The sequence below is a fragment of the Pipistrellus kuhlii genome, unplaced genomic scaffold, assembly GCF_014108245.1.
Source record: "Pipistrellus kuhlii isolate mPipKuh1 unplaced genomic scaffold, mPipKuh1.p scaffold_m20_p_72, whole genome shotgun sequence".
Classification (NCBI taxonomy): Eukaryota; Metazoa; Chordata; class Mammalia; order Chiroptera; family Vespertilionidae; genus Pipistrellus; species Pipistrellus kuhlii.
The window spans coordinates 333,933-359,944 of NW_023425576.1; the positions used below are offsets into that span (position 1 = coordinate 333,933).

Here is a 26,012-nt window from a genome sequence, read left to right on the forward strand (position 1 = left end):
TCTGCCTCTTGCTCCCCTCCCCAGGGCATCAGCCGGAGGCACAATCCTGGAACCCGGGCGAATAGCACAGTGACCTGTGAGCACAGTGTGTTATCACAGGGACTCTCATCACAGCAGCTGGGAGCTGGCCAAAGCTTTGCAGAGAAGCCAGAAAGCAGCAGCGGGAGACGCCGCAGGCTCAGGAAAACATTTGTTGGCTTAACCAGAAGCTTCGTTAACGAGAACCCAACAACCTCGAGATTAACACGAAAACACAGCCCAGGTCATCATGGAATGTACAGCCTGCCAGAATCTGTCCCAAGACAATGACGGAAACACAACGGCCCAGCACATTCGGTCTACGTAACAGCCGGAGAATCAGTGCCATCAGCCCGGCCTGCGTGGCTCAGTGGTTGAGCATCAAACTAGGAACCAGGAGGTCACAGTTCGATTCCCGGTCAGGGCACACACCCTGGTTGCAGGGTTCCATCCCCAGTGTAGGGTGATGCAGGAGGCAGCCGATCTGTGGTTCTCTCTCATCATGGATGTTTCTATCTCTTTCTCTCCCTCTCTGAAATCAATCCTTATATATAAAAGCCTAAGTGACCGTCCACCATCCAACCAGTAGCTATGAAGCGCAATGACCAGCAGGGGGCAGATGCTCAGTGCAAGAGCTGCCAAGTGACAGCAACTTTGCAGAGCGCCCTCTTGCATTCCAGATCCCCTCGGGGGATGTCAGACTGCCAATTTCAGCCCAGTTCCCGCAGGCCAGGCTGAGGGGCCCACTGCTGGAGGGACCCCGCTCACCCTGCAGATGCCCTCTGACCCCCAGCACTGCCCGAAGTGTGGTCAGTGGGGGAGTGACTGCAGGACGCTGGCTCCAGGGCGTGTCTGGTCCATCTCACCCAATCCTGCCCTGCCAGACTCCTTTCTAATTAAGTTCCTTTCCATGTGCATGCATCCGTGCACCGGGCCTCTAGTAAAAATATATTTTTTAAAAATAGTGAGAAAAATGAAGCCTTAAGGAAGTCAATGGGCTTACCATAATTCCACTCCCTTGGAGAGGGGAGCTAGAATGCTGACCCTTTGAGCCCCTCTGAAATAACAACTCTTTGTAATAATAACTATTTCCGTGTGCGATGGGAAAATAACAATAGCCTTTCTTTAAAGCTTGTTTATCGGCCTTGCACCCCTTCAGGAGAAAATCTATTTTTTCTTTCGCAGCCTCCGCGGACACTATCCCTCGGGAAGAGCTGCCCCCGGGTTTGGTATAACTTTCCAAAAGCCACAGCCATTCGCCCATCCTGTGTAAGCGACACGAGTCCCGAGAACAGCCGTGTTCTTTTCTCCACCCCGAAAGCAATGAACACGCAAGCACACACGTGCACACGGCCACACGGCTGCCCCGAAGACCACGGGATAGATAGTGCACTGACCGTAGTCCGTGTTTTCCGGCTCCCAGCAATTGGATGGCCAAAAGTAGGGCGTCTGTGGGAGGAAAAGAAGCGGAAAACCCAGGTCAGACATGGCAATAAGGACCAGAGCGGTGTGTCTATTGAGCAATTCTCCGAGATTCTAGAAGAGTCCAGGGAAAATCTGTTTGTGATCCAGAGAGGCGACGGAAGGTTCTTCTCCCACGTGTACTCTGCTGAGCAATGATTCCGCCCCCCAAGATATCCCACATGGGCTGCCATTGTATGTCAACGGACATACAACGTTGGAGTCCACCAAGACGGAGAGCAGAGGGTGACAGTCAAGTTGGCATGACTTGGGATAAAACATGTTTAAAAATAACCAATTGTCACCAAAACCAGTTTGGCTCAGAGGATAGAGCATCGGCCTGCGGACTGGAGGGTCCCAGGTTCGAATCTGGTCAAGGGCATGTACCTGGGTTGCAGGCACATCTCCAGTGGGGAGTGTGAGGGAGGCAGCTAATGGATGATTCTCTCTCATTGATGTTTCTAACTCTCTATCCCTCTCTCTTCCTCTCTGTGAAAAATCAATAAAATATATTTTTTAAAAAGTAACCAATTGTCTTCTATGACTCATATACCTCAACACGGCCATCGGTCGAACCCAAGCTCAACCTTGAGTCAAACTCTCTCCCTCTGCAGTCAGGCCATCATTGGCCTTGGTTTTATTCAATATGTACTACAGCTCTTTACTGTATCCAACAGAATGAAAAAAAATGTCCCCCTCACTCACTTTAAAAAAACATTTCTTCATATAGACACGGATTGCTCTAATTTTTTAAACTGCACCAACCAGGGGTCATATTTTTAACTTATAACACCCTAGTTGATGGATAGGATTGACAACAGATGGAAGTCTGATTCTGTGAAGTTCTAGAAACAAACTGACGAAACTACCAAGACGATGTCTGATCCGAAGGGCCCTCTTGTCATGGTCCACACCTTATATTTTCTAAAAGGGCTTTTCCAGCTCTGCCAGCTGGACATGCCTGGCTCCGGATCACAAGGAAAATCAATGGCCACCTGTTTATCGAATTGTCTTCTCGGAGGATGGTGACCCAACGAAACAGCGACTGCAGACATGGGCCTGTGGTCTTATTTATTAGTCAACCAGAGGCCCGGTGCACATATTCGTGCACCGGTGGGGTCCCTTGGCCTGGCCTGTGGGGATGGGGCCGAAACAGGCTCTCTGACATCCCCTGAGAGGTCTCGGATAGCGAGAGGGCACAGGCCAGGCTAAGGAATTCCACCAGCGCACGATGGAGCCGGGGAGGGGCCGTGGGAGAGCTCCAGGGCATGTCTGGCCCATCTCGCCCAGTCCCCATCAGCCGGACCCCAGCAGCAAGCTAACCTACTGGTTGGAGCACCTGCCCCCTGGTGGTCAGTGCATGTCATAGCAACTGGTCGAATGATTGAACACTTAAGCACATTAGATTTTTCTGATGTAGGATTATAATAACTACCCATGTGTAACCAGCACATGTGTGTCATCTCTGATTGCCTATCTGATAATTCTACCTTCTAGAAGAGGCATCCCCAGGAGGGAAGTAATGAAAATTTTGCTTTCATTATTCCCTTCGGATTGTCTCTTTGTTTTGGGAGGTGTGTGTGTGTGTATGTGTGTACGCACACAATAGCTATTCAACTTTTAAAGTACTTATTCTAGCTAGGTTGTTCAGATATATCCTTTCATTTCTTTCAAACCACAAGGTCTTCTTGCTGCATTCTTACCATTTTTCTTTCTTCTTTTATCATTGAGTAAGAATTTCCTGGATGTAAAAAATAAAAGAACGAAACTGTATTCTCTACTATTATGTGGAAATGTCATTAAAGCAGCATTCTTCACTAATACTGTAAGAATTTTCCTAGAAAAAAAATTTTTTATTTATAGTAAAAGGCAATTTAAAATCCTTGTCGCTTGCTAGAATTTTAAAAATATGCTTTTACAGTCTGCATAGACATTAGGACCTTTTAATGTGTGAGTGCTGGCTTCTTTAGCTATGATAAAAAGCAATCCAAAACTGTCCAGCCATTTCTTAATCATCGCTGGCACATTGTTAATGCAGTGACAGTCATACAAGAGGCCAGGAAAATGATGTCAGATGTCAATTCCAATTAGCGATGAGATGGAAATTGGACAACTACAAGTTTACATTAATACAAAAGGACATGATTAAAAAATGTACTGAAAATTGAGACAGATTTACATATTGTTGCATGCCAGTGAAATGAAGGGTTCTGTTTCCCTCAAACTCATGCCCTGAAGCGTTTGTCTTGAGATGAGTGATGGTTAGAATCTCAATTTGTTCAGCGGAACAACTGCAAACATGAGATGACAAGTTTCCCATGTTAATTTGTAGTCTTTAAAATCCTTTCACGGAGCTGAGTTTCAGTTCAATGTCATATAGAGCCTTCTGCTTCCTGGAGCCAATCCCCCAACATGGCAGTGAACACCTGGACTGACCAATATCTTGGCAGATATTATAGTAGAGATTCAGCTTTTCCTGGCTCTTCTGTCCTTTCTGATTTTTCAAAATCTTGGTTTTAAGATTCGATGATTATTAGATTTACAAATATTTAGGTCCTATTTCTAATGTGGGTGACAATTAAAATTGTTACCATTTTATATGTAATACTAAAGGATTTGGTGCACAAATTTGTGCACAGGTGGGATTCCTTGGCCTGGCCGGTGATTGGGGCTGATCGGGGCTGGCAGGCCAGGGGGAAGGACCACGGGAGGTTGGCCAGCAGGGGGATGTTGGCTGTAGGAGCACACTGACCACCAGGGGGCAGCTCCTGGATTGAGCATCTGCCCCCTGGTGGTCAGTGCACATCATAGCGACTGGTTATTCGGTCGTTCGGCTGCTTAGGCTTTTCTATAGAGAGATAACTTTAGTCATCAGAGAATTTAGCTTTCACAAACCATCTACACTAAGCATAAGCCATCTCTCTTTGTTTCATAGTCTTATGTCTTAAATTTAACAGATTGTTACTAACGAGCCTAAGTCAAATGACTTACAATTTTCAAATATTCTGTCAAAATAAGATGCCTGTCTCACTGCTAAAGAAAATTTTCACTAAACTTACCTGAAACCGGTAAAAGGTGCCGTCATCCTTGAGGGTGAGGACATGATCTGAGATTGGGAAGAAGTAGCCATGGGCAGCCATCAGCGTCCCCAAATGGAGGGCCTCCACTGTTTCACGAAAACACAAAAACGCACGGAGACCTTTTTAAAATTACGGGATGTCAGGAAGAATTCCTCACACACATAGGAATGTGTCCCCGGACCCTGGAAACCAGGTTATTGCTGCAGCCTAGACACAGTGCCCGCCACAGAGAATGGATTCTCGGTTTAAATAAGAGCATTAAAGAGGATCATGTGGGCCAAACCCGGTTTAGCTCAGTGGGTAGAGCATCGGCCTGCGAACTGAAGGGTCCCAGGTTTGATTCCGGTCAAGGGCATGTACCCTGGTTGCGGGCACGTCCCTGGTGGGGGGGGGGGTGTGTGTGTGCAGGAGGCAGCTGGTGGATGTTTCTCTCTCATCGATGTTTCTAGCTCTCAATCCTCTCTCTTCCTCTCTGTAAAAAAATCAATAAAATATATATTTTTTTAAAAAGAGGATCATGGGGCATGACGAAAGGTAACCACGTGCTCAGACCTCATGCCACAATGGAGTGACAGCAAATTAAAATGAGTGAGATTCACTTTTATGAGTCTTACGAAGAGGAATGTCATGACCTCCTGATCATGTGACGCAAATTCCATGTTCACTAGCTGGTGAACATGCACACAGTCCCTCCCTGCTAACCATCGCCAGCCCGCCCAAACCAAGTTTTATAAAATGGAGTATCAAACATGTTTAAAAAAAATGGTAAACATAGACTAACTAAATTTTAGATGACTATAGGTTGACTACCATCACATTTGCATCAAGGCTACCATCCTAGTGAATGTAATGATAAATCTTTCAGGTTTGCTTGCTTGTCAGGTTAGAAACGTATTTTTTTAAAGCATGAGAAGAGTTTAATGAGTGGGAAAATGGTTTATTTACCTGGATCTTCTATCATCAGGTTCTTTATTAACCACTGAACAATGTCTGACCCTAGAAGAAAGAAAAACACAAATATAGGTGAACATCAGTCTCTATATATTAAGAATCCTTAACTTCTGGCACTCGTACTAGTACACAGGAGAGATGACGAAGAAGCTGCAGGAAATGTTAGCTGTGAGGTACATTTTGATCTGTGAACCAGACAGAGATGTAGCTGCTGGAGGGGCATGTGTCAGAGTTCAAAGGTGAAGAACCATCGATAAAAGCCATCCACTGCACACTCTGCACACTGGGCGAATCACAGGAACATGGAACTGGTACGTGCCCATACTGCAACCAGCTGGTCTTAAATTCTAGGCTAAAGAATCTGGATTATTATTATTATTATTTAATATATTTTATTGATTTTCTACAGAGAGGAAGGGAGAAGGATAGAGCCAGAAACATCGATGAGAGAGAATCATCCATCAGCCGCCTCTTGCACAGCCCCTACTGGGGATGTGCCCGCAACCAAGGCACATGCCCTTGACCGGAATCCAACCCGGAACCTTCCAGTCCGCAGACCGACGCTCTACCCCTGAGCCACACCGGTCTCGGCAAGAATTTGGATGATTTTATTAATAGTCTTATTTTTATTTTTTAAATATAATTTTATTATTTCAGAAAGGAAAGGAGAAGGGGAGGTAGAAACATCCATGATGAGAGAGAATCACTGATCAGCTGCCTCCTGCATGCGTCCTACTGGGGATGGAGCCCGCAACCCGGGCCTGTGCCCTTGACCGGAACTGCACACGCCCAGGGCTGAGTGCATTTTGAGAAGATGGGTTTACTTAGCTCCTCAAGGAAGCTCTGAGGAAAGGAAGGAAAGAAAAGAAAAAAAAAAAACACTCCACTTCCTTCCTTTCCTCAGAGCCAGGGGATTGACTGCCGAGTGCTGTGCGCGGCCTTAGAGCCTAAGAGAAGGGGAGCCGAGTGGTCCGATATGCCTGAAGTGACCCGGATGCAGGCAGACTTCTCGGTCCCCCAACCTTACGGTTCTCCAGGCACCCCATTCCGTTTCCTCCTTGGCACATCTATTCGGGGGGCCCCCAGGAGCAGCCGCCGGAAGACATCCATGCTTTTGACGAAAGCCAACCGTTCCCAACAGACCCCTTTTTTAGTCACAGTGAGAAAGGGGGTTTAAAAATGCCTCTAGAGAAAGTGTTTTGAAAGTTTTCATTTTTTTTGCTGAGCATAAAAAAAAAAAAAAAAAAAGTACAAAGAAGCCTAATTGGGAATTACATAATTCAAGACATGGGAACCTTTCCTTCCTGGCCTAGTTTTAGATATTCACGTCCTGGTCATAGCCAGAACTCAAGAAAAGTTAAGGGGGAAGGAGCCCAGCTGGCGTGGCTCAATGGAAGAGCGTTGACCTTTGAACCAGGAGGTCAGGGTTCAATGCCCGGTCGGGGCACAGGCCCGGGTTGCGGGTTCCATCCCCAGCGGGGGGCGTGCAGGAGGCAGCCGATCCATGATTCTCTCTCATCACGGATGCTTCTATCTTTCTCCCTCTCTCTTCCTCTCTGATATCTATCTATCTATCCATCTATCTGTAGATACATATCTGCATCTCTATATCTATAGATCTAATATAGATAAATGAATCTATCTATATAAATGAAGCTAAGGGCGAAAAGGAAATGGAAGCAGAAGTCCGAGAACTCCCCAGGCCTCCCAGTCCATGTGAGGACACCGACAAGCAGTCGGCAGCCTGGCAGGGGGTCCCTCCCAGCACCCAGGGGGCACCTGGCTTCCAGCCCCCCAGCCTCCAGAGCGGTGACACATCCTCTCCAGTTGTCTATAAGCCACCCCGCTGCTGGTGACTCAGCCCAGGCTGACTCAGCCGAAGGACATCTCGGTGGCTTCCCAGTTTGGCAATTCCGAATCAAGCTGCCATCCCCGTTCACGCACAGATTCCACGCGGACTGCTTTGAGCTGCTCTGGGCAGACGCCAAGGAGCATGACGCCTGGGTGACAGGGCCAGAGTCGGTGGAGTTGTGCGAGAAGCCACCGAACAGCTTTCCACGGCGGCTGGGCCATGTGGCATCCCTGCCAGCGTCGCACCCTCACTGGCATTGGGTGTTGTCTGGAGGTGGTGGGGAGCATCTTCTCTGATGCCTCTTGGCCATCTGTCCGACTCCCTTGGCGCTGAGTGGGGTGCGGTCCTTGGCTCCTTTTTCATCAGGTTGTCTGTTTTCTTCTTGTTGAGTTTTAAGAATTTGTCTGTTTTGGGTCACAGTCCTTGATCCGACGTGTCTTTGGCAAATGTGTTCTCCCAGTCTGTGGCTTGTCTTCTCCTTCTCTTGACATGGCCTTTCATAGCACAGAAAGCTTTATCTTTTTTTTTTTTTTAATATGCTTCTTTGACATTTTTTTTTTAAATGGATTTCAGAGAGAAAGAGAGAGGAAACAAGAAAAACATCAATCAGCTGCCTCCTGCACACCTCCTACTGGAGATGTGCTCACAATCAAGGTAGTGGATAGATCATCGGCCTGCAGAATGAAGGGTCCCAGGTTCGATGCCGGTCAAGGGCATGGACCTTGGTTGCGGGCACATCCCCAGTAGGAAGTGCGCAGGAGGCAGCTGGTCGATGTTTCTCTCTCATCGATGTTTCTAGCTCTCTATTCCTCTCCCTTCCTCTCTGTATATAAAAATCAATAAAGTATATTAAAAAAAAAAAACAAGTTTCAAAAACCCACCTCATTATTTTCATTCCTTTTACCTAGAAACCCCTAAGCTAGCTTATTTCTTTTTCTAAAAAAAAAGGGGGGGGGGTCTAATGGGGTTTGGATGGTGCTTTAAGGCCATTTTGCTGGCCAAACACCTTGGCCATAAGTTCGCACAACCTGCCCGAGGCTGCGGTGACCCCAGAGCAGGCTGGCCAGGGCCACGGTGTGCGTGTGTGTGTGTGTGTGTGTGTGTGTGTATGCCAAACGAGAAAGTTCGTACTGAAGCATCTGCAGGAGAACCAGCCCTGTGATTATTCAATTACTGCGCACCCCGGGGTCTGACTCACCACCAGGTTTCCCGGCGCGCCCATCTATTTACCGCTCGATTGAATAATTCCCCCTGGAGGGGATCATGCGCTTGTGCTGACAGTCCCCACCCTCCCCAAGGGGACAGAGTGGCTTCCAGAAACAGCTGCTGCCGAAATAACACTGCCTGGGCCTCCCCTCCTTCCCTGTCGGGGGGGGGGGGGGGGGGGTCTCACCTTTGGAGAGGGGGTGGCTGTGACCCGAGGAGAAAACCATAGGTGTAATGCCGGGGTCTGCTACTGGCCTGGGGCGGGTTTAAAACCACTTGGCTCACCCTGGCCGGTGTGGCTCAGTGGATAGAGCGTCGGCCTGCAGATTGAAAGGTCCCGGGTTTGATTCCGGTCAAGGGCATGCACCTTGGTTGCAGGCACATCCCTAGTGGGGCGGGGGTTGTGTGTAGGAGGCAGCTGATCAATGTTTCTCTCTCATCCATGTTTCTAGCTCTCTATCCCTCTCCCTTCCTCTCTGTAAAAAAAAAAATCAATAAAATGTATTCTTTTAAATAGATTTTATTGATTTTTTTACAGAGAGGAAGGGAGAGAGATAGAGTTAGAAACATCGATGAGAGAGAAACATCGATCAGCCGCCTCTTGCACACTTCCTATTGGGGATGTGCCTGCAACCAAGGTACATGCCCTTGACCGGAATCGAACCCTGGACCTTTCAGTCCGTAGGTTGACGCTTTATCCACTGAGCCACACCGGTTTTGGCAATAAAATGTATTTTTTTAAAAAACAAAAAACAACAACAATGGCTCGCGTTACATGTTCCTGGCGAAATTCTCATCAGTTCAACATGGAGCAAGAAAAGAGAAAAATTATATACTGACATTTTTTTAGGAAGCTAAATATATCTACTTTTTTTTTTTTAAGTTTTTATTTTGTATTGCGTCTCCTAAATTATTTTCGGTAATAAAATGTCCTTCCTTTTAATAAATTACAGTAATATCAGATTACAGGATTTGTTTTCTTTTTTTAATGCCTTTATTTGGCAAGATAGGGATAGCGGCTGGACGACAGGCCCCTAATCTATTATTTAATTTTACTTGTTCATAACATCCAAACCGCTGGGAATTCTTAATCTAGAGCACACATCTCCGAGGCGCATTCTAAGCTGCTGCAATTGAGGTTGCCTGCAAAAAAAAATTAAAATTAAAAAAAAAAAAGGGATGGGGATTTTATTGTTAGATATGCTCAGAAGTGCTGGGCTAAGAAATATTCTTAAAAGGCAGAAAAAGGATACTCACTCTGGCCAGGAAGCTCAGTTAGTTGGAGTGTTGCAGGCACTTACAGGAATCAATCAAGGAATGCATAAATGAGTGGACTAGCAAGTCAATGCTCTCTCTCTCTCTCTATATATATTTTTTTTCTTACTACATATATATATTTTCTTACTATATATATATATATATATATATATATATATATACATACACATATGTTTTCTTACTACAGAACTTCTCAGAACCTTAAAAATACTAATGCAATTTTTGGGTGAATTCCAAAAATGAAGACACATTATACATTTCTCGAGGCCCAGTGCATGAAATTCTTGCACGGGGTGTGTGTGGGGTGTCCCACAGCCTGGCCTGCACCCTCTCCAATCTGGGACCCCTCACACAATCTGGAACCGCTGACTCCTAACCGCTCACTTGCCTGCCTGCCTGTTAGGCCCCTAACCACCCTCCCCTGATGACCTGATTGCCCCTAACCACCCTCCCCTGCTGGCCTTATAGCCCTAACCGCTCTCCCCTGTTGGCCTCTGCCTTGGCTTTTGTAAAAAAAAGAGGACTGGTCGACCTGGTCTAATTAGCCTATTACCCTTTTATTAGTATAGATATCCCACAATTATTTGACCAAAGAATTCTCTCATGAAGAATCATCTTAGCCATAGCTGGCTTGGCTCAGTGGATAGAGCATCAGCCTGCAGACTGAAGGGTCCCGGGTTCGATTCCTAATCAGGGCATATGCCTGGGTTGTGGGCTCAATCCCCAGTAGGGGGTGTGCAGGAGGCAGTGGATCAATGATTCTCTCTCATCATTGATGTTTCTATCTCTCTCCTTCTTCCTTCCTCTCTGAAATCAATAAAGAAATATGTGTGTGTTTTTTTTGTTGTTTTTTTTTTTTTTTTTTTTTTTAAGAATCACCTTATCAAATTTGTCCTGGGAATTGTTAACTTAGAGACTCCTAAAGCTTGGCCCCTGCACCTGACGTTGGCTGATAAGGATACACGCACCATCACACTTTTCACGGAGCGAGAAGACCGAGGACCATAAATGACACAGAGATGTCGAGGCAAACACCAGGCCATGTCACCCTCGGATTACAATCTCAGTGCCTCCAACCTATTCTTCTCTTGGCCTGGCCGGCCCAGCTTGAGAAAAACAATCGCGATTCCCACGCTTACATTTCCCCAAAAAAGGGACTTGACCATGTCAACCCATTGTGTGCGTTTCAAAAGCATCTTCCGATCTTCGCTGAAGTCATGTGACTGTTGCCAGAGGAACGACCCAGGCTCACGATGGGCAGGGATGGGCAGTAAAAAAAAAAAAAAAATCTCTCTTCAGGTCCCAGGCACTGAAGAAAGCAAACGGCTTGGAGACGGCGAAGGAACAGGCTGTGACAGAAAGCCATCGTCCCCGAGCCGCTAAATTACAGCTCCCAAGGTCCTTTGGGGGACAGAGTTGGAGGACAGTGGCCTAGCTCCCCTCAATACACAACATCAACAACACACAATACATACTTTTTAAAAATATATGTTATTGATTTTTACAGAGAGGAAGGGAGAGGGATAGAAAGTTAGAAACATCGAAGAGAGAGAGCCACCGATCAGCTGCTTCTTGCACACCCCCTACCGGGGATGTACCCGCAACCAAGGTACATGCCCTTGACCGGAATCGAACCTGGGACCTTTCAGTCTGCAGACTGACGCTCTATCCACTGAGCCAAACCGGTTTCGGCACAATACATAGTTTTTAAAAACACCAAGGAACACTCTACTTCCTGCTGTAAAAGTATGCTGGTTACATAACAGAACACGAGTCGTTTACTAATTAGCATGCACGAGTGACATCATGCCTGGCGTGGCTACATGAGTTCTGGTTTTTTGTTTGTTTTTTTATTCAGGTAGAATCTGTGGAGGCCACATGCAGATGTAAGAAAGCCGGGAGAGGAATGTGCAATAGACCGAACACGGGGCAATAGAATCACAACCAGCGCCAGGATGGGTGCATTCGTAACCATCTATGTTGCTGATCGAAAATGAATCAGAGAGCATGGAGCAATGCTCACGGAGGAGGTGAGGGACGCCCATCCTGTTTCCTTCTTTTAACCTCCCGTTTTTCTTGAGCTTAATATTAATAGATGAGAGGCCCTGTGCATGAATTCGTGCACCAGTGGGGGTCCCTTGGCCTGGCCTGCAGGATCGGGCCAAAACCGGCTCTCTGCCATCCCCAAGGGGTCAAGGATTGCCAGAGGGCACAGGCCAGGCCGAGGGACCCTACTGGTGCACAATTGGGGCGAGAGAGGAACACGGAGGTTGGCCGGCCAGGGAGGGATGGAGGAAGGGCTCCAGAGGGTGTCCGGCCGGCCCATCTCGCTCAGTCCTGATCTGTCGGACCCTAGCAGTAAGCTAACCTGCCTACAGGGTGCCCCGCACATCGGCCCTGATCGCCAGCCAGGCCTAGACCCTACCTGTGCACAAATTTTGTGCACAGTGCCTCAAGTTATTTAATGATCTCCCACTGCGTTTGCACCCAACAGCTATTAGCATCACCTCTTGCTAACAGCCCACCTGATCAGAAAGGTTCAGAGAACTATCCCATCACCGCCTGAGACGGGGCAGAATGCTTATTTTTAGCTTTCTGGCATTTGATCGGAAATGCTTTCAGCCGGGAATGACTTCAATAAGAGGTGTGCATCCACAGGAGAGAAAAGTCAAATATTAAAGGAAACCTCCTTGCTCTCATCTAAAGAGTGGTTCTTTATGTTTTTAAAGAAAACGTCAGTTCTATTTTTACTTTTCTTTCGGATTCTCGAAGGCTTAGGCTAAGAGGAACATAGGTCTGGTATCAAAAAGCTTTAAGAACCAAAAATGTCCTACCTATAATTCATTAATCTTTTATTTAAAAAAAAAAAAAAAAAATATATATATATATATATATATATATATATATATATATATATATATATATATATATATTGATTGTAGAGAGAAAGGGAGGGGAGAGAAAAAGAGACAGAGAGAGAGAAAGAGAGAGAAACATCAATGATGAGAATCATTGATCAGCTGCCTCCTGTACGCCCCCTACTGGGGATCAAGCCAACAATCCAGGCCTGTGCCCTGACTGGGAATCCAACTGTGACCTCCTGGTTCATAGGCTGATGCTCAACCACTGAGCCACACAAGCTGGGCTGGGCCGAGCATCTTAAATCAACTCTACTCCTTTCTCTGTAGTCTTTACAGGAGCGAAATGGGATTGGCTCAGAAACAAACCAACCAACCAACCAACCATCTTGTGCACGATTCCCATAGAAAATGTCTCAAAGAAGAGAACATATTTGCAAATAACACCACTGATAAAGGTTTAATCTCTAACATCTACAGACAGCTGATACAACTAAATAAAAGGAAGATGAATGATCCAATTAAGAAATGGGCAAGGGACCTAAATAGAATATTTTCAAAAGAAGACAGAAGGAAGGCCAAAAGGCACATGAAAACATGCTCAAAGTCACTAATTATACGAGAGATGCAAATCAAAACAACAATGCGGTACCATCTCACACCTGTCAGAATGGCCAACATCAACAAATCGACAAACGACAAGTGTTGGCGAGGTTGCGGAGAAAAAGGAACCCTCGTGCACTGCTGGTGGGAATGCAGACTGGTGCAACCACTGTGGAGAACAGTGTGGAGTTTCCTCAAAAAACTGAAAATGGAACTCCCATTTGACCCAGTAATCCCACTCCTAGGAATATATCCCAAGAAACTAGAAACACCAATCAGAAAGGATATATGCACCCCTATGTTCATAGCAGCACAATCTACAATAGCCAGAATTTGGAAACAGCCTAGGTGCCCGTCAGCAGATGATTGGATCAAAAAACTATGGTACATCTACACAATGGAATACTATGCTGCCATAAAGAAGAAGGAATTCTCATCATTTGCAGCAACCTGGATGGAATTGGAGAACATCATGCTGAGTGAAATAAGCCAATCAATGAAAGAGAAACACCACATGACCTCACTCATTTGTGGATAATAAAGAGCATTATAAACTGATGAACCAAAAGATAGATATAGAGACAGTAAAGCAACAAGCAGATTGTCAAATTACAGCGGGGAGGGGAGGAGGATCTGGGGGAGATAATAGATCAACCGAAGGACTTGTATACATGCATATAAGTACAACCAATGGACATAAAACTATGGGGAGGGAGGGGCTATGGGGGAGGGAGGGAGGGGGGCAAAAAAAAATCATTAAAATATGTAAAAAAAATAAATTAAAAAAAAAAATAAATAAAAAATAAAATAAAAAAAAAAGAAAATGTCTCAAAGAAGAAACTGAAGAACAACTACCTAGATTGTTTCTTGGTGACAAAATGTGACAAAAGGGGAGTTAGGACAAAAATCTTACATTTATGCAGAGCATTCAAATGTTGCCACGGAAACCGGCTGAGCAGTTATGCAAATGACCCTAGAGTTCCTAGAAATCTGAACCAGAGAATAAATGAAAGAGGGGGGACAGGGGCGGGGGAGAATGGCTAATTGGGGATATACGTTCTGTGGTGATCAGTTATACTACCCTCTTTGAAAATCATGTAATGGGGTAATTACAATGTTTGGGGAGAAGGAGTGGAGATACTGGGAGGGGGAGAAGGACATCAGTGATTCTCTCTCATCATTGATGTTTCTATCTGTCTGTCCTTCTCTCTTCCTCTCTGAAATAAAAAAAACCCAAAAAAACCCAAAAAATAAATCAATAGCAAATTTAGATGCTTAGCAAGCACTGCACGAAGCAGACCGCCACCCATGAAAGAGAAAACAGTGTCTGGCCCTAAGTGGATAGAGCGTTGGCCTGCGGACTGAAGAGTCCCAGGTTCGATTCCGGTCTAGGGCATGGACCTGGGCTGTAGGCACATCCTAGTAGGGGGTGTGCAGGTGGCAGCTGATCGATGTTTCTAACTCTCTATTCCTCTCCCTTCCTCTCTGTAAAGTATCGATAAAATATATTTAAAAAAGAGGAAAAAAAGACAACAGTGTCTGGGCCCAGGCCGCTCGGCTATAAGGAAAGCTAACGCTAAAAATAAAACCCCTGAAACGCTGCCCTTTCTGCTAGCTTGCGGGGGCCCTAAAATGAGGACGAGCTGGCTCTTCCTCTTGATCAGATCCTGGGATCCAGCCACGTTGGAAAGTAAATCATGTCTCGACTCCTCATGGCTCAGCAGCAGTTAGCGTGAGAAACATCACTGCCCAGGGCGGTGCCTGAGAGTCCTCGGCTGTGTCTAATCATCCGTGTGGCTACTCCACCAGGAAGGAGAGGATGACCACGGAGAGGGGTGAAGAAGGTGAAGAATCCGTCACGGCAGAGACAAACCAAATATCTAGTTGATCAGGGGATGGCTCAGCTGCTCAGTTCCCAGCTGGGTTGACTGTGCGGTGACTCTATGCCACTTACCCTGTCCTTTTGGCCAAGAGGTGACACAAATGACCATAAAAACCCAAACTGACTGTTTTTTGGGTGTTTTTTTTTTGTTTGTTTGTTTTTTAAATATATTTTATTGATTTTTACAGAGAGGAAGAGTTAGAAACATGGATGAGAGAAAATCATTCATCAGCTGCCTCTTGCACACTCCCCACTGGGGATGTGTCCGCAGCCAAGGCACATGCCAATGACCAGAATCGAACCTGGGACCTTTTGGTCCACAGGCTGATGCTCTATCCACTGAGCCACACCGGTTTCGGCCAAAAGAAGGTTTTTCTTTCTTTTTGGCAAATGTTCATGTCTCTTGTTTATCTGGTTAATGTTTCTCATTTTGTTCCTGAATTTGTTTCAGAAACGATCCTGAAGAACAGCCAGTATAGTCAAGGCGCTTTCTCCCCTATGTGCTGCTCATCCATTTCCCTTTTGCATTCTAGAATTTTATTTGGGATGGCATACAAACAACATAGTCTAAGCGTCATTTCTGCCTGGAGACCTTAGAATTGTTTTGCAAAGCAAAAGATCCGGGCAACACGGAGCTACCCAGAGCTGCACGGATGCACACTTACCAGAGAAGACGCTGGGGATCTTGGAAAGGAAGCTTTTGACCGTTCGAATGGGAATCCCGTTTTTCTCGTCTTGCATGCGGGCTATGACGTCTTCCATCTAAACAACGACAACATGATTAGAACCTTTCAGAAGCTGAATTCAAAAAAAAAGAAAACAAAGAAAAACAACAAAAAACAGTTTTCATGACCATTTGGTACATCCGTCATGCTAGACTCGGAAACATGAATATTTTTAAGTTTGGTCACGAAGGATGGAGAAAACAGCAGGGAGAGCGGCCGTTGGAGGTTCCATCAACCTACCAAGAGGAGCTGTGGATTCTGCCTCTCTCCTCGTGTTTGCATGCTCTGCTCGGAAAGGTTGCGATGAAAGTGCTTATTTCTGTAGCTGTCAGAAATCACAGACATGGCAACATGCACCCTTCGTTAATAGTATCAGCTCTGCTGAGCTCACCGAGGGAGAAAACAGAAGCCCTAAGAGCCACCGTTTGGGCTTCCTCTTTGGCAAAGACAGACGAGAAAATCCAGTTCCTAAAAGCTCAGGCCTGCCACATGGGCCGAGTATAAAAACACATCCCCTGCACTCACTGACATTCCCTTACGCATTCATCAGACCATTTTTCTATCACTCACTTGGTTACCTGCTTTCTCACTATGAGCAAGAGCCAGTTAGAGAGCGTTAAACACAGACCAACTAACAGAACAAGGTAGGCAGCAACAGGGATGAGGGGTTATAAGAAGTAACTCTAGTAAATGATAAAATTTGGGGGGGGCAATTTAAGTCCCAAAGACTCCAGTATCTCAAAAGAAGATGTATATTACCCATTACCTAGATATGAGCAATAGATCTATCTATAATCTATCTAGCTATCTATCATCTATCTATATCTATCATCTATCTATCTATCTATCTATCTATCTATCTATCTATCTATCTAAGACCTAGATGCCACTGAGGTTGTAAAGGATCAGCCTGTATTTTATAAGCCTGTTTCTGACAGAGGGAGAGAGAACTCCAGCCCAAGATAACAGAACACGTGACCGTGAGCAGCAGACTAAGGGCATGCCTTGGTGACTTTCTCTGAGTCTCATTTTCTTTACCCTTCACAGAAGAGGCAGGTGATCCATATGATTTCTTCTATCTTCTAGCGGCACTATTAGTGAGGTCCGGAAATAATCATCCGTGTTCAGAACTACAGAGTGCTCATCACTCAAAAGGGCAGGTTCCCGACCAGAGTCGGAGAGACGAGTAAATGAGATTGAACAGGGCCTTTTTCTAATCTCTCTGTTTAGAACTGTCCTTGCCCTGTAACATCAGTGCCAACAGCAGAGTGAAATGGACCCGTTACTCTGTTCCTCTAAGATTCCATTTTTGTCCCACCTGTAATCCTATAGAATAAAACCCTAATATGCAAATCGACCAAAGAGCAGAGTGATCGGCCGCTATGACACTCCCTGACCATCAGGGGGTGGAAGCTCAACACAGGAGCTGCCCCCTGGAGGTCAGTGCACTCCTACAGGGGGAGCACCACTCAGCCAGACGCCGGGCTGAGGGACCACCCCCCTCAGTGCACGAATGTCGTGCACCGGGCCTCTAGTATAGAGATAATAATAATAATAGTGTGCATCTTGTTACAGGTGATCATTAATGGAACAATGCTCAGTAAATATTTGCCAGAATTCTATCATCATCATCATCATCATCATCATCATCATCATGTGTCTTCCCTCATCACGGCACTAGAATGCCATAGACGCTTTCCATTATAACTCAGTTGGCAAAGACAGCTGCGGTCGAATGCCAAGCATTTACTGATGTAATAAATTGCCAGCCACAGAGCAGACGAAGATGGACAAGCTTAGATTTCTTGTAGAAGACCGATCGTGTGCTGGCCTCTGAAGATAGGGGGCTTGATTCGAAGAAACGTCGGGAAGAATGATTCTTGCATCTAAGTAAGAACTATGAAAATGGTGGGGGGAAAAGTAGCATTTAGAAGGGGAAATGAGACTGCATCCATGTTTGACAAAATGAACATGTTTCTGCTCTCCGATCCGCTTGATGAATGTGCCTCTTGAAGTTCATTAGCGGATCCAAATATTGAATTGAATGGAGATGAAATCCTCTTTGCAAAAGCAATCCTGTATCGGTGCAAACTAATGAGCTCTTTTCCGCGGAGAGCAAAAACAATGGCCTCTTGCAAAGTGATTTTGAGAATATCTACAGCTCAATTTGTTTTAAATGCTTTGTGCCTCTATTACGAGACTCTTCACACGGCAGTTACGGTGCCTCTTAAACTGTCTTCCCTTGGACTTGAACTTCCTGAGGAGAGAAGCCTCCCCTTGCCCATTTGTGTATTGCTACGATGGGAAGTGCTGGCCTGCAGGGAGGCTCAGAAATAAAGGAAGAGTCATGAAATTTTAATGAATGGCACACGTTTTGTTTTTCTGAGCGATCCAAAGCAAAAATTCAAATTAAATTAGGATTTTGTCTTCAGATGTGGGAAATACTTTAAAAAAATCTAACCTAACCGATTTGGCTCAGTGGGTAGTGCATCAGCCTGCGGACTGAAGGGTCCCAGGTTCAATTCCAGTCAAGGGCATGCACCTTGATTGTGGGCACATCCCCAGTGGGGGGTGTGCAGGAGACAGCTGATCGATGTTTCTCTCTCATCGATGTTTCTAGCTCTCTATCCCTCTGTCTTCCTCTCTGTAAAAAAAAAAAAAAAAAAAAAAAAAAAGCAATAAAAAATATATATTTTTTAAACTGAACATTTGGTGAAAAAATAGGCTGAGTCAAAAACTGTAGAACAGGAGAGCTGGACGTGCCATAAGCTAGAACATTCTGATGGTTTTCTTCACTTAACGCAGAGATTCCTCCGCTTGCTTCTCAGAGGAACTGTTTCCTTCAGTCCCTGAGGATATATCAGTGGCTGCTTACGAGGCTGACTTTCTGCTGGTGGACGTGCCTGACACTCAAGTTCACGGTCACGTGTAAGCTCTCAAGTTCACGGTCATGTGTAAGCTCTTAAGATGAAAGATGCTGCTGGGCTCCCACCCACTGCGCCTCTCCCCAGGAATTCATCATTAGCCTTTCCGTTCTCATCGCTTAGATGTCACGTCAGCGCTTGTGATGTCTTTCAAACACGGCTCAGGTTCAAGAGCCTCCACCCGCACACTCAGCCAAATCAAAGAGAGAGCCTGCTACACGGCTGCGCCTCTGAGGGGGGTAGCTAATGATGAAGAGGGAACCCCAGACAGGGAACTCCCACGCACTGATGAAAGAAAAATCCACCGCTAGGTCCCTAATGTTCTTAAGAATAATGAACAACAGCCGAGACTGGTTTGGCTCAGTGGATAGAGCGTTAGCCTGCAGATTGAAAGGTCCCAGGTTCGATTCTGGTCAAGAACAAGTACCTTGGTTGCAGGCATATCCCTAATGGGGGGTGTGCGGGAGGCAGCTGATGGATATTTCACTCTCATTGATGTTTCTAACTCTCTATTCCTCTCCCTTTCTCTCTAAAAAAAATCAATAAAATATATATGTTTAAAAATAATAATTATTATTAAAAATAATAATGAACAACATAAACTGATGAATAAAAATAGAACCAGAGTCATAGAGGCATTGAACAGACTGCTCAACCTATGAGGGAAGGCGGAGGGGGGGGGTGCGAGAGGGGAGGGAGGGGAAGAGATCAACCAAAGGCCTTGTGCTCATGCAGAAGAGGAAAGAGCACGTGATGGGGGGTGGGGGCGGTTGGGGAGAGGTCCATGGGGTGGGGAAAGGAGACTATGTAATACTTTAAACAATAAAGAATTTAAACTTTTTTTTAAAGGATTATGAGAGGTGATTTTAGTTTTGTTTCATAGGAGTCGTCCAAAGTCTGACCTTCGGTCACCACCTCCATTAGCGTTTATCCGCTGTTCAGCCAGCCTGCTTAGCCTACGAATTAATGCCATGTCCGACCCTCACTGGAAATGTTTACAGAGGGGATTATGATGGGAAGGTAAGGCTGAGGCACTTTAGGAGGGCGCAAGCATAATCATGCCAATGGTGAGGGCTTATCTGTCTCGGATGCACACACTAAAAACCAACACAAATGCTATCCGCATAGCGTTTCATGCTTTCCAAGTTCTATTTTTAAAAAATATTTTTTTATTTTTACAGAGAGGAAGGGGGAGGGATAAAGAGTTAAAAACAGCGACGAGAGAGAATCGTCGATCAGCTGGCTCCTGCAAACCCCCTGCTGGGGATGTGCCCGCAACCAAGGTACGTGCCCTTGACCGGAATCGAACCTGGGACCCTTCAGTCCGCAGGCCGATGCTCTTCCCACTGAGCCAAACCATTTAGGGCTGGTTTCCCAAGTTCTAAATTGGTTCCTGTTGCCGTGGAACCTGACCTTTTTCTCGGCGAGACATTCTCTGGTTTCCTCATTTCAAAGATTAACTTTTAAATTTCAATTTCCTAGAATTTGCCCCCAAGATCGATGAGTGCATTTCAGAAAGGCGAGAGGAGAGGCAGTCCCCTTGCCCCCTGCCTTTGCCTCTGAACAGGTTTATTGATCTTTCCACCCCTCGGAACAGCAGGCGGCAAAGAAAGGGAAATTCAACGTGGCTTAGTTCTGACTCGCCCTCTACAGATGGAAGGGATGTGCGAAATCGCCACCTTCCTGCTGATCGCTCCCGACAAGGGCAGGCACCTCGGTTGCAGGCACATCCCCAGTAGGAGGTGCACAGGAGGCAGCTGGTCCATATTTCTCTCTCATCGATGTTTCTAACGCTCTATCCCTCTCCCTTCCTCTCTGTTAAAAAAATCATTAAAATATATTTTACAAAAAGAATGGTTGGTTCACAGACTGCTAAGTGAAATTTACATTCTGCTTTTCGAAGCATCCTTTAGTTTGCTCTGAACCACCTTGTGACACGGAAACTGGAGTTCACAGCAGCTCCCTTTTACAGGTGACAGGACCAAGGACCGGAAAATCGTGTCCACAGACTCAAGTGGACACAGGTGTTAAGAAGCAAACCCCCTGTTCAGGCACGTTTCAGAGCATGGCAACAGAGAACGACATTTCAAAGAAACATCCTGCTAAGTCAAAGCAACATCCTTTTCCCCCTGCGAATAAAATGCAAGTGTCCCCGGAATGCAATGTTCTCTCAGGGGAAAAGAACTAGGCCACGCCGAAAATTTTCCATTTGATGGCACGCCATGAGAACAATCCTTTGCATTTCAACCACGACTTTATTTTTTATTTTTTTAAGTATATTTTTATTGATTCCAGAGAGGGAGAGAAAAAGAGAGAGAAACATCCAGGATGAGAGAGAATCATGGATCGGCTGCCTCCTGCACGCCCCACACTGGGGATGGAGCCTGCCCTCTGGGCCTGCGCCCTTGACCGGGAATGGAACCGTGACTTCCTGGTTCATAGGTCGGCGCTCAACCAGGACTTTAAAAGCTCTCACGCCGCGTTCTGGCTGCCCTCATGCATTTGCTGGGAATTGCTACTAGGATTTCTGGAATTTTTTTTTTTGCAACTGTACGGGGCCCACGCCTTCCGATCCGTATGGCAGCTGTTGAAACAAATGTGAAGCGATTCTCATCAGTGTAGTTGATATTTATTGTGACTCCGCATGTCAAAATGCTAAATGCCTACTGCGGTCCGTGGTTTGTGACAGGAAAAGAGGGGTGAGGAATGACTTCCCAGGAAGGGATCCTTCGGGTTGTGCTTTGAACATCGATTACAAATCGGAGGAGCTGAGAGGGGGGTTGCCAGCGGAAGCACAGCCGTGGGGATGCTCTGGAGGAGCTGGGCCAGAACAGGTAGTCCGCGGAGTGGTCATCTATGAGGTCACGTTCGAGGGCATTCTGTGCAGGCTCCAGTGGAAACGGGTCACGGAGGCGAAGCCGCCACGGGGAGAGGAGAAGCTGCGATCTGGTTCATCTAAGGTTATTACAGAGAGGCCCACAGAGGTGAAAAGGGCTGTGGATAAGAACTCAGGGAGTGTCCTGGGAATGGTAGCCAGTGCCGGGAAGAATCAAGAGAACGTGAGGTCCGATCCAGGCAGAGGCTGGGCTAAGACAACCTTTTACGGCTTGGGAGAGCGATAGAAGATTCTCTCCTGCTTTTCACAGCAACAGCGAGATAAACATTTTTCATTAGGCCCCAGGACAAATATAAGCACATGCCTACATTAGGAAGGTGTAATGGAAGCAAAGGTTTGATAAAACAACACTCATCCATACTATGGGTAATGAAGTCAGGCATTTCCCATCCTATTCCATTATCTATATATATAAAAGCCTAATATGCAGAGTGTCCCCGCGGGAGTTCAACCAACCTGGAGTTCAGTCGCTCGCTATGACGTGTGCTGACCACCAGGGGGGCGGCACGGAACGAAGGAAGGCCCCAGCAGGTAGCCGGCGGCGTCTAGAGACCCTCTGGTCTTCACCAATACAAGAGAAATATGCAAACTGACCATACCTGTGCGACGCCCACCATCCAATCAGGAGTATGCAAATTAACCCACCATATTTTTATTAAAAATAACAACAACCCTATCATTTGAAAATCTGTCCGAAAATAAACCCTGTCATTTGGTGCAGCCATCCATGACGTGTGACAAACTATGGTTTGACTTTCCGGCATAGAAATCTGGGGTGAAAAACGTCTTTTGGAAGCTTCTAGAAGACTATGCTACTATGCATTTCTCGTCGTGATCAACCTGCAATGTTGAGGTGTAGCAAAGCAAGGTTCGGTGCCAGTTCCCCTGCGTTGTAACTGCTAATTATTTTTCCAAGGGTAATTATAGGGTTCTGTTCCAGGACTTCCTGTTACTTTTTAACCATCACTCATGGCATGGTGTTTGGCAAATTCTGTGGTACGCAAATACAGCTGCCACCTTCAAGGAAGCTGTTTCGTAGGTTCACACGAAAGTAATCCAACCACTTGGCACTTCATTCCTCTTGTTGGCAAGTTGAGTGAATAAATTTTTTTTTTTTTTAATGAACAGAATAGCCCAGGACAGCATGGCTCAATGGCTGAACGTCAACCTATGAACCAAGACGTCATGGTTCAATTCCCGGTCAGGACAATGCCCAGGTTGCAGGCTCGATCCCCAGTGTGGGGCTCATTGTTGATGTTTCTATCTCAGTCTCCCTCTCTCTTCCTCTCTGAAGTCAATAAAAAAAAAAAAAATCATTTTTAAAAATGGAACGAATCTATGATCTTTAGTTGGCACTTACGTCTCTTATTGAGCAGGCAGACTGCACTCTGCCACTCAAATGCCTAGGGTCTAGCATACATGAGATGCCTGATAAGTGATTGTTGAATGAATGAATGAAAAATAACCCTTACTTTTGTGCCATCGCAGAGGCGTCTTGGCACCCAGGAGGGCTACTCTCATGAATGCCCATGAACCCCTGAGGACATTAAAAAAAAAGATGGCCTCCATCAGTGGAAAGAGGCTCTAGAGCAAGGCTTTATGGGTAAAAATCGCAGCTCTGCTAGCCTAGTTTCTGAGCTCGTGAGAGCTAGCCAACACCTCAGCATCTGGAAACTGGAAACCATCAATAATAGCATCCGCCCCCCAGCGCTATTTGAGGATTAAATGGGTTTACACCTTCCTACCCCCGCCCCCCTGTACGCCCACTATGGAGCTCGGGAGCGCGCCTGGAACAGAGGAACGCCGTATACGTGTGAGCTATAATTATTTCTTCTCTCCGCATTGCACATTCTTTATTTAGCTGATTTTTGTCGGGGTGACAGCATTGTCCAACTACAGAAACAAACACTGCAGGATCCTAAGATATGATTAAGTGCAATATTACCCTCCTATTATTCCTTCCTTCCCTCCCTCCCTCTCTCCCTTCCTTCCTTCTTTCCTTTCTTCCCTCCCTCTTCCTTCCATGCTTCATCCTTCCTTCCTCCCTCCCTCCCTTCTTTCCTTCCTTCCTTCATCTCTCCTTTCCTTCCTTTTCTGAATGCCTTCTAGATGACATGATTCCGTATTAGAACAGGTATAGCAGAGAAGATAAATTACAAGGTAATTTTGACCTTAGGATCTTATGCTCTCAGAGGGACAGGCACATAAATGCATACATTTCAATCCAAAGCAGTATTCTATAGAGGGGACCCAACGCCCAGCTCCTGGAGGAGTGCATAGGGAGTTTTATAGAAAGGAGTGGTGTCGCTTTTTATAATTTTTCAGCCTTGGTTACAGTTCACGTTTTCCTCCTGTGTGGCTCTGCTTTCATGGGACCCAGAAAGAAGGCCCAAGAAACAATAGGTACGCCAATCAATAATTATTATATTCATGTTCCCGCCCAGACATATTAACAGAATAGCAGCTACTGTGTCAAAGCCAATTCGCGCTGTGGGGAGTGCTAACTTCTCAAAAAATCTTTTCGCAAAACGGAAGTGTTTTGACCCTCTATCCCTACTCAAAGAACACCCACAGTGTCGAAACCGGTGTGGCTCAGTGGATAGAGCATCGGCCTGCAGACTGAAGGGTCCCAGGTTCGATTCCGGTCAAGGGCATGCACCTTGGTTGTGAGCACATCCCTAGTGGGAGGTGTGCAGGAGGCAGCTCCCTTCCTCTCTGTAAAAAATCAATAAAAAATATATTTTTTTTTAAAGTGGGGGAGATGGGTCCATATTTCATCTTTGCTTCTTTAAATAAAATAAAAATTAAAAAAACTAACACAAAAAACAGGGTTCCTAGCAGCTGCACGGAAGAAATCTCTTTAGGCCCAATCAGCCAGAATGGAGCTGCCCCTGCTGGGAGCTGCACAGCCCAATCACCGGCGAAGAGATGGAGCAGAGACAATCAGCCCCCCACGGAGCCGTGTTCTCAGACCCGAATGTGCACCAGAGACCCGGAGCTTATGAAACACACAGTTCTGGGCTCCACCCAGAAACCGGCGGGTCTGGGGTGGGGCTCGTCCTTGTAAGCATGCCTGGCACTGCCCCAAAGTGTGTGGGAGCAGGAATGCTACATCCCATGGGGGGAGGGGAGGGGAGGCGCCAGCCAAAGGGCAGAGAGAAGTCTACCAACGTTTTCCCAGAGCTGTTCATCTTTTTTATATATCTACTAGAGCAGTGTTTCCCGGACTTTTGGCATATGCGTACCCCTTCTATAGTTTTCATAACGCTGAGTACCCCTCGTCCTCATGAGAAGGTAGAATGAGGCGCAGCTAAGCACGGTGCAGTGCATATCCCCACCAAACTCTGGTGCAACGCGTACCCCCACCAAACTCTTCCCGCACACCTGGGGGTACGCGTACCGCACTCTGGGAAACACTGTACTAGAGGATTGGTGCACAAAATTCATGCACGGGGGGGGGGGTTCCCTCAGCCCAGTCTGCACCCTCTCACAGTCCAGGACCCCTGGGGGGATGTCTGACCGCAGTGGAGGGGGGAGACTCAACACCACTGCGCTCACCAGCCCTGGGGCCGGGGAGGGACGCAGGAGATTGGCCAGCCACGGAGCGAATGGAGGAGGGCTTCAGGGCATGTCCCGCTCATCTCCTCAGTCCCGATCAGCCAGACCCCAGCAGCAAGCTTAACTTCCAGTCAGAACATCTGCCCCCTGGTGGTCAGTGCACATCAGAGCGAGCGGTTGAACAGCCTTAGCATATTATTATTATAGCATATTACGCTTTGATTGGTTGAACAGCCGACTGGACGACCAGGCACTTAGCATATTAGGCTTTAAATATATATAGCATATATATTCTTTATTGATTTCAGGGAGAGGAGGAGAGAGAGAAACATCCATGATGAGAGAAAGTCATGGATCAGCTGCCTCTTGCACGCCCCACACTGGGGATGGAGCCCACAACCCAAGCATGTGCCTTTGACCGGGAATCGAACCTTGACCTCCTGGCTCATAGGTCAACACTCCACCACTGAGCCACGCTGGCTGGGCTCTTTGAATATTAAGACTGCCTCTATGATCCGCAGAGCAAATTAATGATGGAACCCAGTGGCTTAAGACGTTTTAGAGTTTCGATGTGTATCCTCACGGATCCACTCCTGCGAATCTAGGACAGGAATACCGTCCGAAAGTTGCTCAGCCACGGTGGCCCTCCAGATTGTCAGGGTCGTTGTGGATGGCGCTACTCAACTCCCACTTAGAAATGAGTGCGGCTCGGCTGGCTTC

General features: G+C 46.3%; 1 protein-coding gene across 5 annotated transcripts in view; it reads right to left on the bottom strand.

Moving 5' to 3' along the window:
- Window positions 1-26,012, bottom strand: part of RGS7 (regulator of G protein signaling 7) — a 70,194-nt gene that overhangs the window by 17,562 nt on the left and 26,620 nt on the right. For 3 of the 5 annotated variants that reach the window (XM_045576018.1, XM_036422772.2, XM_036422770.2), the window contains exons 3-6: window positions 15,855-15,951; window positions 5,505-5,555; window positions 4,539-4,645; window positions 1,416-1,467 (exon numbers count right to left, since the gene is read on the bottom strand). In XM_045576018.1, the coding sequence (XP_045431974.1) occupies window positions 1,416-1,467; window positions 4,539-4,645; window positions 5,505-5,555; window positions 15,855-15,951 (307 nt within the window). Of the gene's footprint in view, window positions 1-1,415; window positions 1,468-4,538; window positions 4,646-5,504; window positions 5,556-15,854; window positions 15,952-26,012 lie in introns of those variants that run through there. The other 2 variants (XM_036422773.2, XM_045576019.1) reach the window with 1 other exon arrangement.